The 16,813-nt window shown below is 38.0% G+C and overlaps 2 protein-coding genes and 1 non-coding gene across 3 annotated transcripts in view; all 3 read left to right on the top strand.

The window, feature by feature from the left end:
* The window catches only part of cdk18 (cyclin dependent kinase 18), a 50,468-nt gene extending 44,273 nt beyond the window's left edge, over nt 1-6,195 (top strand). The window contains exons 15-16 of the mRNA XM_053316783.1: nt 836-913; nt 1,481-6,195. Coding sequence (XP_053172758.1) covers nt 836-913; nt 1,481-1,515 — 113 coding nt within the window. The 3' untranslated portion in view covers nt 1,516-6,195. The remainder of the gene's footprint in view (nt 1-835; nt 914-1,480) is intronic.
* A 3,020-nt stretch (nt 6,196-9,215) lies between these two features.
* mfsd4aa (major facilitator superfamily domain containing 4Aa) overlaps nt 9,216-16,813 on the top strand; it is a 74,567-nt gene continuing 66,969 nt past the window's right edge. Inside the window, exons 1-6 of the mRNA XM_053316781.1 lie at nt 9,216-9,448; nt 11,967-12,165; nt 12,819-13,079; nt 13,965-14,088; nt 14,170-14,285; nt 14,379-14,552. Coding sequence (XP_053172756.1) covers nt 9,216-9,448; nt 11,967-12,165; nt 12,819-13,079; nt 13,965-14,088; nt 14,170-14,285; nt 14,379-14,552 — 1,107 coding nt within the window. The remainder of the gene's footprint in view (nt 9,449-11,966; nt 12,166-12,818; nt 13,080-13,964; nt 14,089-14,169; nt 14,286-14,378; nt 14,553-16,813) is intronic.
* Nucleotides 16,697-16,767, top strand: trnaf-gaa (transfer RNA phenylalanine (anticodon GAA)). The gene has a single exon. It is a non-coding gene; the product is annotated as a tRNA-Phe (tRNA).

Here is a 16,813-nt window from a genome sequence, read left to right as displayed (position 1 = left end):
TCAAGTTCTCCTGCATTTCGGTCAAATTAAAGAAACACTGTGCCAGCACCAGGGAAAAGGCTTGACAGCATACTCTGTCATTATGTGATAGGTCCAAAAAATCAAGGTTGATCTGTATGCCAGCAGAGATCTTATTATAGGTTAATGAGGTTAATGATTTGCCTCATAGTTTAATTTCTTCTGCATTAGTTTGTATCTTGCTATCTTTGCAGCTAGTCATGGCTGTCTTATCAAAAACTGTCTCAATTTTTGTAGTCTCATTCTGAAAACACTAACAGAGACCTGAAGGGAAATTCAGAGGAAGCACATGACCTTTTTCATAGCGGATATTTTGACTATGTCAGGAAATGTCTAGGTGGAAAAAATTACAATGCTTATGTTCCTTTAGGTGTTCAAAGCACTGAGGCATCATTATTAGCATTATTGTTTATGCCTGTGCTTTTTCTGCTATGAAATGTCAAGATGTCTGCTTTAAAAATGATCTTTAGAAGGCTTTTCAGTGGTTCATCACTTGAGTCAAGACTGCATGGCTGTAGTCACTTCAATAAGTTAGCTTAATAATGACTTAAAAGCTAACAAAAACTCACTGTAAGGGATCACAATTTGAAAATCCTTTGTTTTTACTTTTCACTTTTTTTCTTTTACTTTACACTGAGCAAAAACTACAACAAAATTACATTAATAGAACAAGTAATAACCACAAGATTGCATAATACGGTATATCATACAACTAAATGTAGCAGTGTATTATGTTATTAAAAGATTTTATAAAACACACTAATCTTTTTGTATTCCTGCTCTAAACGTGTCCCCTGCTTTCCTTTTCTTGTTGTAGCTGCCTCAGTGTTTTCCCTCAAAGAGTTGCAGCTCCAGAAGGACCCAGGCCACCGCAGCTCAGTGTTTCAACCTCTAGGTGCTGTACCCTCCACACAGTCTCAACATAATATGACTTCACTACAAGATTTCTCATGTCACTTTAATTTAATACAGTGTATTATATATATTATGCTTCTCATATAATACATATAATAAACTTAACAGATTTAATGAAGGCCATTCAAGTTTACTGGATAGAAAGATTGTATTTCTTGCACCCACTCAAACACTTGAATTTAACCTAGCCGTTTAGTCCTTGATCTGAAATGCTGAACTATATACAGACGGATTTTGCTAATTAGTAAAGTTCCGCAAGAAGCTGACATGCTGAGTTTGTTTACTCTCACACAAGTTAAAATACCACAGAGACGAGTCTCTAGGAAACTAAAAAGAAACTAAAAATAAACAGAGAATTATACTTATTCAATACAGATTACTGCCACTCGTTTATATACCAAATAACATTGGAATATTTGTTTCAAGACTCACTGATAAAGGTGAAATGCTTTAATGAAAATGAAACCATCACCATCAAAATAATGCAGCCTATAAATATACATCTGTTAGTATATATTCGTGCTAATTTCAATTTATCTCTCTCCAGGTCGAGGAAAGAACCGGAGGCAAAGCATCTTTTAGAGGTCGTGGAGAAGGAACAGAGATACACAGAGCAGAGCAGCTGACTTTTGAGAGCACAGCATAAAGGCCAACAGAGCTCAGCACATTCACAAGCATGCACACACACACACACACACACACACACACACACACACAAACATACACTTGCATGAAAAACATAAGCTCATGTGCCCCACTCATTTCCATCGCAGCTGACCGTGGAGACACACAGGGTTCCTGGAAATAAACTTGCACAGCATATGAAATGACTGAGCTGAGATATACTCCCCTTCCTACACACACACACACACACACACACACACACACACGCACACACACACATACACATATGTTTACTCACATTTGCACAATCAGTGAACATGCTGCCGTGACTTAGTTGCACACATAAGAGATTTATATATAACCTGCCGACACACACATACATGTCAGCCCTGGAAAAAATAGTAAATAAAATGCTCTGTTCTGTTAAACTGTACACATATACACACACTTGCCTGATGTCATATTACCACATACAATTTCCAACCAGAGCAAACCCAGGAATCTGGCCATCTATGGTAGCTACAACATCTGGAATCATCACAGAGTTGCAGGTGTTCAGAAGTATTGCCTGAACAATACTGGGACAAACAGAAATGGGGAATGGCACAGTGTGAGTGAAGGTGCAGTTTGAGGTCAGTTTGTTTCCAAAATTTGCTAACTGTTGTGTCTTACTAAAGTTTAGGTTTATTTTTCACCAAAACACAAAGATATAGCTTAAAGATACACTCTTTGATTTTGTCACAGGGCCCAGTGAAAATTCTGGGATTTGTGGGTGCTTTCAGGGCCAGAGTCAGGATTTAACAAATACTGAGGTCATGAGGTTCCCTAACACTCTTTCCACTGCCTTCAGAAATTTTTTACCAGAAGCCAAAGAAAAGCTCTCAATTTATTTATTCATATTTCATTGATTCTGGCAACTGTTCCCAGTATTAAGGTCTAAATGCCCTTTACATAGTGCCAGGGGTAAAATTCTGGTGGAGAAATGCTGCAAATTTGATTAAGTTTAAATTTTGTTGGCTTACAAGTAGTCGATTCCATACATGTTTCCCTAGGTTGCTTAAAAAAAAAACTCAAAGAAAATGGTAATAGTAGCTTGAGCCCTGAATGCTATTAGGCACTTGCTAAATAACAAACTCAGTGTGTATCTTCATCTATCAATTAGCACAATTAAAACAATTGTGTTTTTCTGTGTTAGCTATAACTGAGCTAACAGGCTAATTAAGCAGAGAAACTTAACCATGCCTGTAAAACAAAAAGCTCAAACCTTGTACTGTATGCTATTTAAAGCATAATCTAAAGAGTTAATGCATTAGCAAATGATGGTTAGCTACCTGGATATGTTGAATGATTAGTTCACAGTCAAGAGATATGGCAGCTAGATGTGTGTATGTCACATGGCAGTCCTGAAGTTGTACATGTGGATATAAAAGCAGTCCATTCAAATGGTAGCAACACGCTGTTCATTTACAGTACCTCTACTCATATGTAACAAATAGAACCAACATAAAATCTGACTCATCGTGAATATAAATGGATTTGTGTCAACAAACTTGCCTTGCTACAGCGTCCCCGTGTTTCTACTCAGTGTGGGCTTTTGTTCCATACATACAGTGTTAACCGCTGACTTTCACTCCAGTTTTTGAAGTTGCCTTAGTAAACTGTGCATGATATTTTGGCTTGTGAAGAATCTATATTTGATCTTGTGTAGCCAGTGTGTTAGGAGGTATTTGCTTTGTGTCTGTAAATAACTCACTATGAGTGTATGTATTTCTTATAGTTTCCTATTTGCACAAACCAGAAGTGTCCTCTGAGGCCTGCTCCCTTCCCTTTGTGTCTTACCTTAGATGATACAACATATGACCAAAAAACCCTAGACCAGTAATCTGAGAAAGTATGTCTTACAAGTACTTTCTAGTAGCAAGTTATTCTCGGTACTACACCATTAACACTACCCCTAGTAGCTCAGTGAAAGGCCACAAAAGTCACTGTATAGAACTACATATAGTAAAACTTTAGACAGTACACTCAACAGATGCAGAAGTGAAATGTTCAAATCTTTATCTGGTGTTCTTCAAAGTTCCCTAATGGCTGTTGGAATGGAACTCAGAGTTTATGTTTATGCCCTTCAAGACGAAATGACCTGCAGACACAAACGTGATGGGGGCCTGTGGCTAAGCTACACTCTCCTCTCTCCTTAATCTGCCCTGACTCCCTCTCCCTCCCTGTCCAGCGCTATTGAGATGCAGCGGAAAAAGAAATACTTAGGTGTATGCACCTTAACCATTAGGCCACTGGGGTGCCCTGTAGGGTCAGTTTTGGACCAGAAGTCCATGTAGCCTTTAAAGTTAAAGTAGTGCTCAGTAAAATACAAATTATCTAATGTGACAACTGGGCAACTTCTGTCTGTTGAGGAATATTGTGTGTTACGATCAAAAGACCAGTATACACGAGGCATAGCACATTTACCTATTTAAGTCCACATTAAGCCAAACTATTAAATTTAGAAACTTTTAGAGTTTTCCATCAGATTATGTTGCTCTCTAGAATGAATGATCTTTTTCAGCACTATAGTGCAGCAGCTTGACATTGACTGCTGGTTAATATAGTATTTATGAGCAGAAATTAAATCACAATGCTATACTTGCTCTTTGTCTGACGACAGAAAAAAGGAAATATTTAAATTAGACCAACTGCGTTGTGAATTTGGCTTCCGATAACGTTCTCTGTTTTCATTTGTTTTAAATATTGATATAGATGATCACACTGCACAGCTGTTTTCATTAATCTGAATTTATGTATATTTCATGAGATGTTGTCACAACCATAAAACAATGATCTGGTGGTCAGCTAGGCTGTCTGTCTTCACCAGATGCTGGAATGGCAAAAATGGCATTAAGAATTGCTTGTTTTAGTGTAGATGTGTGGCAGTACTTTGAGGACAGCAGTGTATTCATATTGGACCGAGAAGATAGTTGATTTTAAAGAGGAACAAAGCAAGCCATCTTTGCCAAACTGCAACAATCATCACAAAACAGAGGAGAAGACCTATCACACCAATAATTAGCCACTTGCTTATAGTGCGGTCCTGAAATCCCTCCCAAGGCAGTGACTCTAAAGACTCCCACATGATTGCCACGTGGTCTAAAGATCCACATGTGGTCTTATCAACTTACAATGTGTGAAAGACTTTACAGAGGTAAAAGGTGATGGCATGCTTCAAATGAAATGCTTGTTGGATTACTTACTACTCTCCCAGCATACCTTTCTGACAATAGAACTGGATGCCTGGGTCCGACAGAGACGTTTAAAAATGACAGTCCAACAACGTTTATGCAGTGATAGGCCAAGTGTGCCAAGATATGAAAGTATGCAGGATTTGTAATTCTCTTTTCTGCATTTTTCACCAATTAATTTCACATATACAAATCAGTGCACCCATTTGAATGATGATCATGTCTTGCCCCTCTCTATGATAGTATTTCACCATTCTTTATGTGACCGTTCATAACACCTATAAATACTGTTTCCTTTAGATGTCAGACAACACTTGGTATGAACCAGCTCATTTCAACCTTGCCCTGGTCTTAATGATCCACCCTACAGAAGTTAGATGCCTCGGACTATCCACCAGTCAGTCAGAATAGAATAATCCTTTCGCATTAGAGGCAAAATGTCTGGCAAAATGTACAGTAATTCCACTTTGAACTGGCAAGAGTATATGAATGACACCTTGAGACTGCTCAAGGAAGACAGAGGTAGAGAAGCCAAGCAGGTTCTCAGACTAAACATAGTCCTGTGTCAAAACGATGCAAGGTAATGTTTCGGTGGAAACATTAAACGACCTAGAAGCTGGTTCAAGTAGCAGATCTGACTTTGAAGGTTTCTCACACCCCAAAACTTATCTTTGCATCAATTATTTTAACCTTTGTCATGACAATTGTGATTTTAAAGAGCAGAAATATGGCATTCACATTAGTACAAAGTAATCTACCAGGAATATGCATGTGAGTGTTTGATTTGCCTTCCTGGGTGATGTTGCTTTGTGGTCTGGCAAAAGTTGTGTCAGGTTCATCTTTTTTTAGAGTATCCTGAGTTGTTTTGCCACATCCCTGTGCATTGCCAGACTGGCCTAATTGAAATTATGGAACAAAACTAAACAGTTATCAGTCAGTTGTTGGTTTGACCTTCAAAAGCACAGAACCTCTAAAGCACTCCAGCACCTGGTTGCAGACTGATTTGAAGAGTAACATGTCCTCATTTATGTTTGTGTGAGAGTAAAGAGACAAATTCCAGTGAAAGTCAAATGATCACTTTAAGTTTTTCTGTCTCTGAAGTAAATGAAGCCGATGGAAGCCGTATGTTGAGACCATCCAACCCTCTGTTCACCTGTCAGTGAAAGCCAGCAAAAGTGAAGGCAACAAGGAGAGAAATTCAGGGCACATCTGCAGGGACTTCAGAGTGATGTATAGCTGTGGATGTTACACTTCAAACCTCCCCTTCCCTTCCCTCAGTGGCAGAAGTATTACTCTGTGTTTAGTTGTGGTAAATTAAGCTATTTTAAATACTGTAATGAAAAAGAAATAATATATATATATATATATGTATTTTAACAGATGTTTTCATCTTTCTCAGTGAGTTTTATGCGTTAAAAACAATAGAGCACTGTATTTAAAATAAAGTAAAGAAAAAAACATGCCGATGATGTCTAAATGTTTTATAAAAGATAGGTTTAGATTTTGTATGAGATGTGATATTTTGTGTGATTGGTCTACACTGTTATAAAATGAGAAATTGAATGTACTGTGACTGCCAACAGGCATAAAATTGATCGAATAATTGATTAATTAATGAATAAATACATAATAAACATATTCTCCTGTTTAATGTCTTGTTTTTGGCACATTGCATGGTTAATTTTACAATTTGGAGTTGATAGAACATGTTTCTTGAAGGATATTGAATGAAGGCAGTAACATAGATGTAACACTAGATGGTGCTATTGGGTTACAACATGACAGTACAGGATATCACATTAGTTTAATGCACAGTTGGTGATAAAGGCAGATACAACATGTATCATCAGTGTCTTTTTTAATATATATAATCTATCTTCAAATGCAAATAAATAAAAGCTATGCTTTTCATTTCCTTTAACTTTTCATTTACACTCAGTATTACATAACCTAATCATAACCCAATTACCTGAGTAGCAATCATTTCCTGTTTGCATTCCATTAAATATTTTATGCATTTTAGACAAGATATTGGCAGACATTCGCTGGTTTTTAATCATCACACATTTTCACCAACATGACATGGTGGTATATTCAATTTAACTGTCTGAGGTGAATTGTAATAGTAATGCAAAACATAATTCTGCAAATAACTCTAATAAGCGTAATCCAACCCAACTAAAATATGAAATAAAAAAAAAACAATTATGCATGCAGGGGAGTTTTAAACATGGCCCCTAAAAATATAAAACAGTACTAAATAGACCTCAATGTTTTAAACAACTGCACACCAAAATACAGACATTAAAAAACACTCACAAGTTAAGGAAATACAGGAGCAGATGGGTGCTCTTTTTCATTTTCATCTCTCTACTTCATTTGACCCGCTGCTGCCAACTCTCATTAACTTCACAAGAAGGAATTAAAATCCTTTATCATGCAAATCCAAATAATGAAAGAGCCCTCTCCATATACCTCTCACAGTGTTTTAACTGGATAGATAGATAGATAGATAGATAGATAGATAGATAGATAGATAGATAGATAGATAGATAGATAGATAGATAGATAGATAGATAGATAGTAATAGATCTTTATTGTTTGTTTGAGCAGTCCAATTGCTGCATAAACATATAAAATATATACACCTAACACTAGCACACATATGCATGAGCCCAAACACATCTCACCCATATCCATGACCACAAACCCATCCATACCAATACCCATAAAATTTTAAAATATGTGTTCAAAAATATGAATAAATATAAAAATAAGGGATAAGGGGCAGTGAGACACAACAGTATACAGTACACAGTTCATTATTGCAGTCTGGGGGTGGCAGTGTGTGTGTGTGTGTGTGTGTGATCTCTGCAGTCTGTCCGCAGCTCTGGTGAAGAAGCTGTTCTGCAGCCCGTTTGTGTGTGTGATTGGGGTTTTCAGTCTGTGTGAGGGAAGGGTTGAGAAGAGGGGGTGTGAGCGGTCCTGCAGGACGTGTTTGTGGCCCGTTTGAGGAGACAGCTTGAGTGGATGTCACTCACACACTGTTTTGGAGGAGAGTTGACAATCCTCTCAGCCATCTTCACAACCCTCTGCAGGTCTTTTTTGTCAGCAGCAGTGCAGCTGGAGTACCACACAGTGCAACAGTAGGTGAGGATACTGTCTAGTGTGCAGTGGTAGAAGCTGATAAGCAGTTTCTGAGGAACTTAAGACTTACTGCAGGATGTGTCACACACACATTTTGAACAGGTACTGTAGTTCATCTAAGAGAGGAGTGTCTCTTTGTCTGTATGTGTGTCCTTTGCATATCTCAAGAAACCTTCATCTGGCTTGCTAAGTGGAACAAGTGCATGGCCCCACTCAGATAAACTGGAAAGGAAGAAAAAAACTGAGAAGAGAGAGAGAGAGAGAGAGAGAGAGAGAGAGAGAGAGAGAGAGAGAGAGAGAGAGAGAGAGACACTAACTAACACCAACTCTGCACACTAACATCTCCACCCTTTTTACAAAGATGCTTATTTGCATAGGAAGGGAATGTAAGAATATTATCCTACTCACATAGGCTACATGCAAATGGGACAGGCACAGTGGTGCTATTTTCTTGGCAGCACAGTTTGCAGCTGCATTTCACTCTTTGCATGTGTTTTGTGAATTAGATACTATTATTTGTCTCATTTGCACGGGTTTAGCGGTCGCAAAAGCCATGCAATCCTTTGTGGATTTGGCCCTTAATTGCATGTTTGGTATTGAGGTAAAAGTAAGGGAAAGTAACATTACTTTAATATTGTGATAGTTACATTACTTTAACATTATTACATTACTTTAATATTGTGATACTTGGATTATAAGTATTATGAGTTACCAATACGCTTTTAAAGTAACCCTCCCAACCCTGGTTGCAAACTCCTAAAATTGAACCTCAGTTTAGTCCCACTGGTGAAATTTCTGTCTGGGTTAGGGTTAGGGTTAGAATTCATTTTATAAATCATTTGAATTGATAGGCTACGTTTGTCATGTGTTTATACAGTAGTTGGCATATCTCAGTTAACATAACACAGTTTTAAATCAATAAAACCATGTCTCTGAATCACGAACAATGACAAACTTTTTTTGATTTTTAAATGAATGACTAATGGCAACAGGACAATAAAAATTTAGTCTTTATAGTCAAAACAGGCATAGTTCAGGGAGAAACTGATGTGAAAGCATTCAGAAAAAGGGCGGTGCATTGATCCAATCAGCGTGACGTCTGTCATTAGGATATCTGGCTCCTTACTGCAGTCTACTCTGGCAGTGACTGTGTGTTTACTCTCTGCCCTGGCAGTTTGCTTAGTCGCGTTCCACGGAGCTCCACACCATCACTGTAAATGATCAGCTGGCAGCTGTGCGGCCTCTGCAGCGCTCAGGTGGAACTTTCTGTGTATCGTCATGAAGCTGCTGGATGAGCGGGTCTGGGCGCTGTTTAAGCGCAACTGGTATCAAACTCTAACCTACTGGAGTGTGTTCTTCAGCTTTGGTCTATGCATTGCCTTCTTGGGACCCACCATTTTGGATCTGAGGTGTCAGACCCAGTCCACCCTGCAACAGATCACCTGGGTCTTCTTCTCCCAGCAGTTCTTCCTGTTGGTGGGCAGCAGCCTGGGAGGACTCTTCAAGAAAACGTGAGTCTGGTTGCAATGCAGTGATAAAGTATTGTAAATGATTAAAAATAGATCAAAAATCTTAATTGGTGTTGTTTCATAAGATTCTTAAATTGAGAAGTTGTGCAAGTGGTCTTACTTTTAAAATAAGGAAAACAATCTTGTTCCTCTGCTAGGATATTATGTAAAACGTTGTTATAGCTTGTTATTAGTTCAAATTAACTCAATATTAGCTGAAATATCTCTTTTCTAATGCAAAACATGCTTGATAAGATTCTTTTCTTTTTAGATAAAAAAAAATCCCAGACACATTTCTCAGAAATAAGTATTTTACTTCCTTGAAATCCCTTTTTTGCAGTGTGATCAAGATGGGATGGGATGTTACACAAACCTTGAACGTGAACTTTTATTTTTGTTGTACTCAACAGTTTTTGACCTTATCATGTCTAAAGAGATATACTGTATAGTAGAACTAAGTGTGTCTGTGGTACTTAACTTTGTTGTCACCATAGTATATTTTATGTAATCAATCTAATAATGTTTATTATTGAAATGAAACTATTGAAAGGTTAACTTATGAGATGTTCTTCTTTACACATTGTTTTATCAGTGTGACATCTCATGACTTTGACTATATCAACATTGCTCATCAACATAATCTTGTCGAAAGCTTGTTCAGGAAATGATGCATCATTTCTGCTGCTGTAAAACCTGGTCAAATACAATGGATGTTCATACACTCCCTACCTGTGGTCTGTGGTGACTGCACTTTACTAATATTGTCACCAAATATGTACAAACCCGATTTATGGTGAGGGGAATGTTTACCACTTCAATACCTTTCTGCATATTCAAATTTGAGTCAAGTCATAAAATATGTTTGTTTTGGCAATTAGTAGTTAAAAATACTGTAAGTATCACTGTAAGTAAAACTTAAGACTGTCTAAGCTTCATCAGCTTACATACTGAGCATGACTGAGTTGAGCTATGTGCCCACCTGTGTTCAAAACTAACTACCATTCAGGACACCAAGGTCATAACCTTATTAAAATTCTTGAAGCATGTTTTTGAAACATGAAAAAAGGAAGTTAGTATTCTGTACTATAATTACACACATAGCACTGCAAAAAAGGCTTAATAATGAGGTTCTATTATCACAAGTCTCAGAAATGTGTGCGTGGTTAAGTGATATGTAATTATTTTCTTTTTTAATTTAGGGCCAGGATAATGAGATTATAAGCCTTTATAGAGGCTGTAGTGTCTGTCACGTAAATCAATTTAACAGGAAGCAGACTGATATATGTGTGAAGATGAAGTATCAAAGATGAATTATCATATATTTAAAAAACTCCAGATACAAACACACAAATGCTCAGGTGGCTTGAAATACTGTATTTCCCTATTCACTTCAGACACACCCACATTCACACTTCAGGTTACCGTTCAGTGGCTGCTCAGTGCGTGAGGCGAACCACACCTCCAACAGCTGTCTGGCATTTGAATGCTTCAGATTTGCCAGTCAAATTTAGAGTTGTGTCTAACTGTCGAAAGTGAAAGTCTCATTGAGTTCATAGAATACATATAATAAACTACATTCATATTCAAACTCTGTAAAACTGTCAATAATCACAACATTTCTTCAGTTTTTTTATTAATTTAAATGACATGTCTACATTACAGTCTTGTCAATGTTGTTAAGAAACACACACATGCGTGCACACACACACATGCACACACTCTCTCTCAAACACTTTGTAAATTAGTAATTTTCCTGGGAGTTTCTAGGCTGGCTGATTAGAAAGTGGATCTCAGAGTCATGAGATGTTGATGCAGTCTTGTACTTGGGACCCTTTATAATGCTGGACTGTAGGGCTGTAAGCATCGGTTATTTTCATTACTGATTCATCGGTCTATTATTTTCTTGTTTAACCAGGTAGATGGGTTAGGGTTATAAAGGGTTATAAAGTGTCAGAAAGCGGTGACATTTTCGATCAACATTCCACAAACCAAAAATATAAAGTTCACTATCATAGAGGTAAAAAAAGGAAAACATTCACATTTAACAAGCTGGCACCAGAGTATTTTTCAACTGATTCTCTGTAAATTGTACCTTCATATCAAAGGCTCAATTTGATATATCCCTTCAATAAGATGAAAGGTATCTAGGACAAGGTGAAAAAGAGAGTGGAAAGTTGGCAGGAAAAAAATCAAACAAGGTAAAGATAGTGTGGACGTATAATGGTGGTTGAAGCTTTGATAAACTGACTGTGTCAATAAAAGTTAGTGGAGCAGCAGCCCATCAAGGTGACTTTACTGTTGAAACAACATGCTGGAAATTCCCCTTTTAATATGGCATCAGCTGAGCTACAATACAGCATTTGTCATCTTACTGACTAACAACCACTGATAGTACGTTTTATAAGAACAGAGTTTGTAATTATACAATCGTTCAAACATAAAATCTATACTTTTCCCTTATGTTTTCAATTGTCAATGAATGGAATGTGGATATGTTACATAATGCTTGTGTCTTCTTCAGGCTCTTGTCATCCCTGTCAGCCCTCTTCTCCTGCACTCTCATCATCTCCCTCGTGTTTGCCATCATACCGCTATGTCACCACGTGATACTGTTGTCCATCGCGATGGCGATTGCTGGCAAAGCCATGGGGGTGATTGACACCATTGCTAACCTGCAGCTGGTGAAAATGTACCAGAGGGACTCCGCCATCTTCCTGCAGGTCAGAAGAGGAGAGGGGTGGGAGGGGAAATGACAGCAATGAACATAATATACAAGATACTATAGTGTTTGCTTAAACTATAATAATGCAAATAAACTTTTGAAAGAATATAGAAACGTATACTGTACATATGTCATAACCCAAATTCCTTATACCTTCCTTAGTAGTATAGTTGATTATGATTTGCTTAAAATTGTAATGACTGGAAAAAACTTGATCTATTTAAACCCAAGTAAACATTTGTTGCTTGCTTGAAAACCTTATTATCCATATTGGACCAAAATTAAATTATACACTTGCCAAATGTTATCTTTTAGCATGTTCAGCTGACCTGCTGTGACTGTACAAATTAAACCCTGTCCTACTTTTCCTTGTAATTAGTACAAGATTTATTCCTCTCTGGTAACCTTCATGAAATTACAGCCATAGTACACATCGGTTCTCCTCTGGGAATTTGAAGAAAAATAAAGCATATTCAAAGATACTGGCACCAAAATGGATGTTATTCTCACATAGAAACAAACTATAAAATAAAATTATGGTTTCTTACGAATGTAGCTAATTATTGTATGAAGTTCAATTTCAACTCTCAGATTCCTTTTTAAACCAATGATCCATCATCTTTAAGTCTCTATCTTTATGTCTCTTCCTAGGCCTTGCATTTCTTCATAGGCCTGGGAGCTCTGGTCAGCCCACTGGTGGCTGATCCTTTCCTGGCTGAGGACAGCTGTGTCCTGGGCACCAATTGGACTACCAACTCTTCGTCTTCCTCTTCAGCGGACCTGCATCACCTCCGCAGCAGCATGGCTGGGCACGGAACAGCGCTGCACAACATCTCTCAGTATCCCTTGCATACTGAGGGCACTGTTATCACCAGGGTGTCCTACGCTTTCTGGATCATGGCTTTAATCAACGTGAGTTCATGTCAACATCATGTGTCATATGAAGACACATGGTGTACAGTACCAGTCAAAGAATTGGACACACTTTCTCATTTAAAGGAATGAGAAACCTGACTGTCTGACTGTTCTTTTAACCTGGGAAGTGCAATTGCATAATAACCAAGAGGAATGATGGCTAGAATTACAAAAATAACAGTTATTAGAGCTGTACTAGCATTGAGAACAATTCACTGATATCTATAGAACTTGTAGTCACAGCCTAAGTACAATTAATGCTTATTCATTTTGCCCACATTCAAATGCCGAAATGTAGAATATGAAGTGACAGCTCTACAAGTTGAAAACAAGAACGTCAGCAAGCTAATATGCTCACAACAACAGTGTCATGCTTATTGTAGCAGATTCTTAGCTTAGCTTGTTAGCATGCTAACGTTTTGTAATTAACACAATATAGCAGAGGGTGATGGGAATGGCGTGGGGACCAAAATGGGAGACCAACCAACCATAATCATTAAGTTATTTGCAGGAATAATAATCTTATCTTGGAATAATAATTAGAAACTCTGCAGCATTCCCATTAACTCTGAAACAGTGTTGTTCTACTCTAGAAAATTGTGTCCTTTTGTGTTTAGTTTTGTTCTTTGCAGAATTATTTGCATTCCTCCACATGGCTGAAATTGTCACTCACATAAAGTGACAAGCTCCTAGGTAAGCCGGAATACTATTGCGTTCTTCTGTTTGAACAGGATCAAGTTCAAGTGGAGGGCGAGATTAGATGGTGTGGACTCTACATTCAGAACAGGACAGTCACAAACTGAATCAGCTAACAGGAAGTATTGACTGCCCACTTGGTTAACAATGGCTTCTTTGTGTGTTTTTGTGTGTGTGTCCTGGCAGCTCCCAGTGCCAGCAGCAGTACTCACATTGATGTACTATGAAAGACTGCTGCCTTGCTTTAGCAACAGTCCACGTCTGCTTGCCAAAGACTCAAGCCCAAGCTCAGCAGAGGACAGTGGCCAAGGTAAAACATGTATATGTGTGTGTGTGTGTGGCTTTGTGACCACTGCATTCACACAAAATGACAGTATCCCTACCTCTCCAGGTCATGGGAGTGTGTTTAATTGCTGCAACCCTGCCAAACTCCGGGGTCGCCCTCCAACTTTCTTTCTCCTTCACATTCTGGGCGGAGCCATTCTCTTCATCACTGATGGAATTATAGTGAGACATCCTGCTCCCACACATTCATATACAACATTTACATAAAACATTACAGTCCTATTCTAAAACCCTGCTGTGTTTCTTGTCCTGCAGGGCTCCTATGCTGGCTTCGTCTACACCTACGCCGTTTCCCCTCCTCTGCTGATGGGTCATAAGACTGCTGGCTATCTGGACAGTGTGTTCTGGGCCGCCATCACAGCAGGAAGACTGGCTTCCATTTACCTGTCCTACAGATACACAGCACCCAGGCTGCTCACCTTCAGTCTGGTATGAACACACAATTAAAGGACAAATCCACCCTACAGAGTGTAGTGCAGTGTAGTTCACAGTGCAGCTAGAATATAGCTTGTCAATGTATGTCAAACCATATATGTTCTGTTATAAATACAATATAAAAACAAACAACAGAGCTCATGCCCAGCTGTCATGTGACAGTTCAAACCAAATATTTGAACTGGGTGGGAAATCATACAAAAGGATTAGGTAGCATCATTAAAAGAATTATTTACCAGGTAGGTATACAGAAAGCAGGATCTTTTATCTAAAATAAATATAGTAACTACTTCTTCATGCTGAACACCTGATCAATGCACTTGAACAGCTACTGACAGGATACTCTCATCAGCTGTACTTTTTATATTTGTTTGTCATCATCTGTCAGTCTTTCTATCTGCCTTGTTTTTATTCACTTTTTCCCATCATTTCAGTCTATTTAATTCTGTCATGGAATTATTGCCTTGACTTCCAGTGTATATGCACTGTAGTAGAAGTTGGGGCAGTAACCTAATTTCAGGAAACACTTTCTTAGATTGGTGCTGATGAGACCTGGTTAGTTGGAATGACAGTATATAAAGCTCAACCTAATTTTTAAAACTACAGTAATTGTTTTATTGCTTGTTTGATTTGGATTTTTATTACTGAGGGCAGCAGAAACACGCTGAAAAAGCAATGTACTAAAACATTTTATCATGTTATAAAAGACTCACAGGATCTTCTTAGCAAACACCTGCCTATTTCTACCTCCAGACGAAACATAGCAACATTAACATTCATTGGCAGTCATGTTTCTAACCACCCAACCGTTTTTTACAATATTCATTCTACTTTTGTAGAGTTAGTAGTAGTAGTGTTGTTAGTAGTTAGTAGATAGTAGTGTAGTTGGTCGCTAGCTTGAAACAAGGTTGATGAAAGAGGAAAAACCAAAACAATGTGATCCAAATCAACCTAAACAAGAGCTGAGGGGAACGGCAAAGTTTGGTGATAATATTCTCTGGGTTTGTCAATACAAGCAGCACCTTCTACAGTACAGACTTTTGATCCATTGTTAATGTAAAAAAGTATTGATAATTGCAGCTGTGATGGAATATGTAAATATGTGCATTTGCATGACAAAGACCCAGCATAGATAATTGGGCCTTGTTGCAGAGGTGTTTGCAGAGAATATACTCCTGGCAATTACTACCTTCTGCCACTATTCCCAGCAGCATGACTGCCTCTGGAGAAAATCCCTGATCAATTAGATATTTCAGAGTTCCTGTCACTGTGGTCAATAACATCTCAGCATTCAGCAGTACATGAAGTCAGCGGAGTGGCCACTACCTGACAGTTTTGACAGTTTAAGTATTGAACCACCACAAAATACAGATTAATTAAAGCTGTTTTGGTGCCCATTTAGTTTTGCTTTTACAGTATGTCTCATAATTCTTAATCTTGCCTATGTTCTAATTTATTTAAATGTATTTTGGTAAGGTACTAGATATGACATTCAAAACCAAAGCATATTTGATTTCTGCGCAGACATCTGAACTCACAAACACTACATGTTGTAATGTAAAAAGGGAGACTGGGGTGAAGACCACACATAAATGTTAGTAAATGGAATGATGAAATCAGAATTAACACATATCTAAATATTTACTTTTATAAGACACTACAAAACTCGAAACAAATGAATACATGTACAAGGAAAGATGGTAAATGACACACTGCAGTCCGCTTAATTCCAGCATCAACTGCTACTGAACTTTGTCCTCTGCTGGTCTAAAGGAGAATAGCATTTAATTAGAGACACAATTCAATAACCCCAAATATCAATTGCATACTTATGACTAATAACAATAATAATAAGTAACTTTAAAAAAGTGACTCAGATTGCTGCCTCTTCTTGTAATTCATTAGATGGCCAAATTAAACTAATTCCATTTCATTTATGAGAAGGAATTAATTACTTCAAATTACATCTTGATCTTGATGTGGCAGTAAAAGATGACACTCTAAAAAAACTGCTGAAAACACAGCAGAAACTGTCTGTGGGTTTTCTGTGTGGGTTTTACTGCCACACACGCAAAACGAATTTTTGAGCTAATGCTGTAATCTTCAGCTTTCGGCCAGCCCACAATACAAACTTTTGTGCCGAAATAGCTCAGTTGGGAGAGCGTGACTGAAGATCTAAAGGTCCCTGGTTCGATCCCGGGTTTCGGCAGGAACCCGGCAGGCTTTTGGACGCACATTGCTACCATAATAAGTGT

The sequence above is a fragment of the Scomber japonicus genome, chromosome 3, assembly GCF_027409825.1.
Source record: "Scomber japonicus isolate fScoJap1 chromosome 3, fScoJap1.pri, whole genome shotgun sequence".
Classification (NCBI taxonomy): Eukaryota; Metazoa; Chordata; class Actinopteri; order Scombriformes; family Scombridae; genus Scomber; species Scomber japonicus.
Note: the sequence above shows the minus strand (reverse complement) of the source record. Positions and strands in the feature narration are given on the sequence as shown.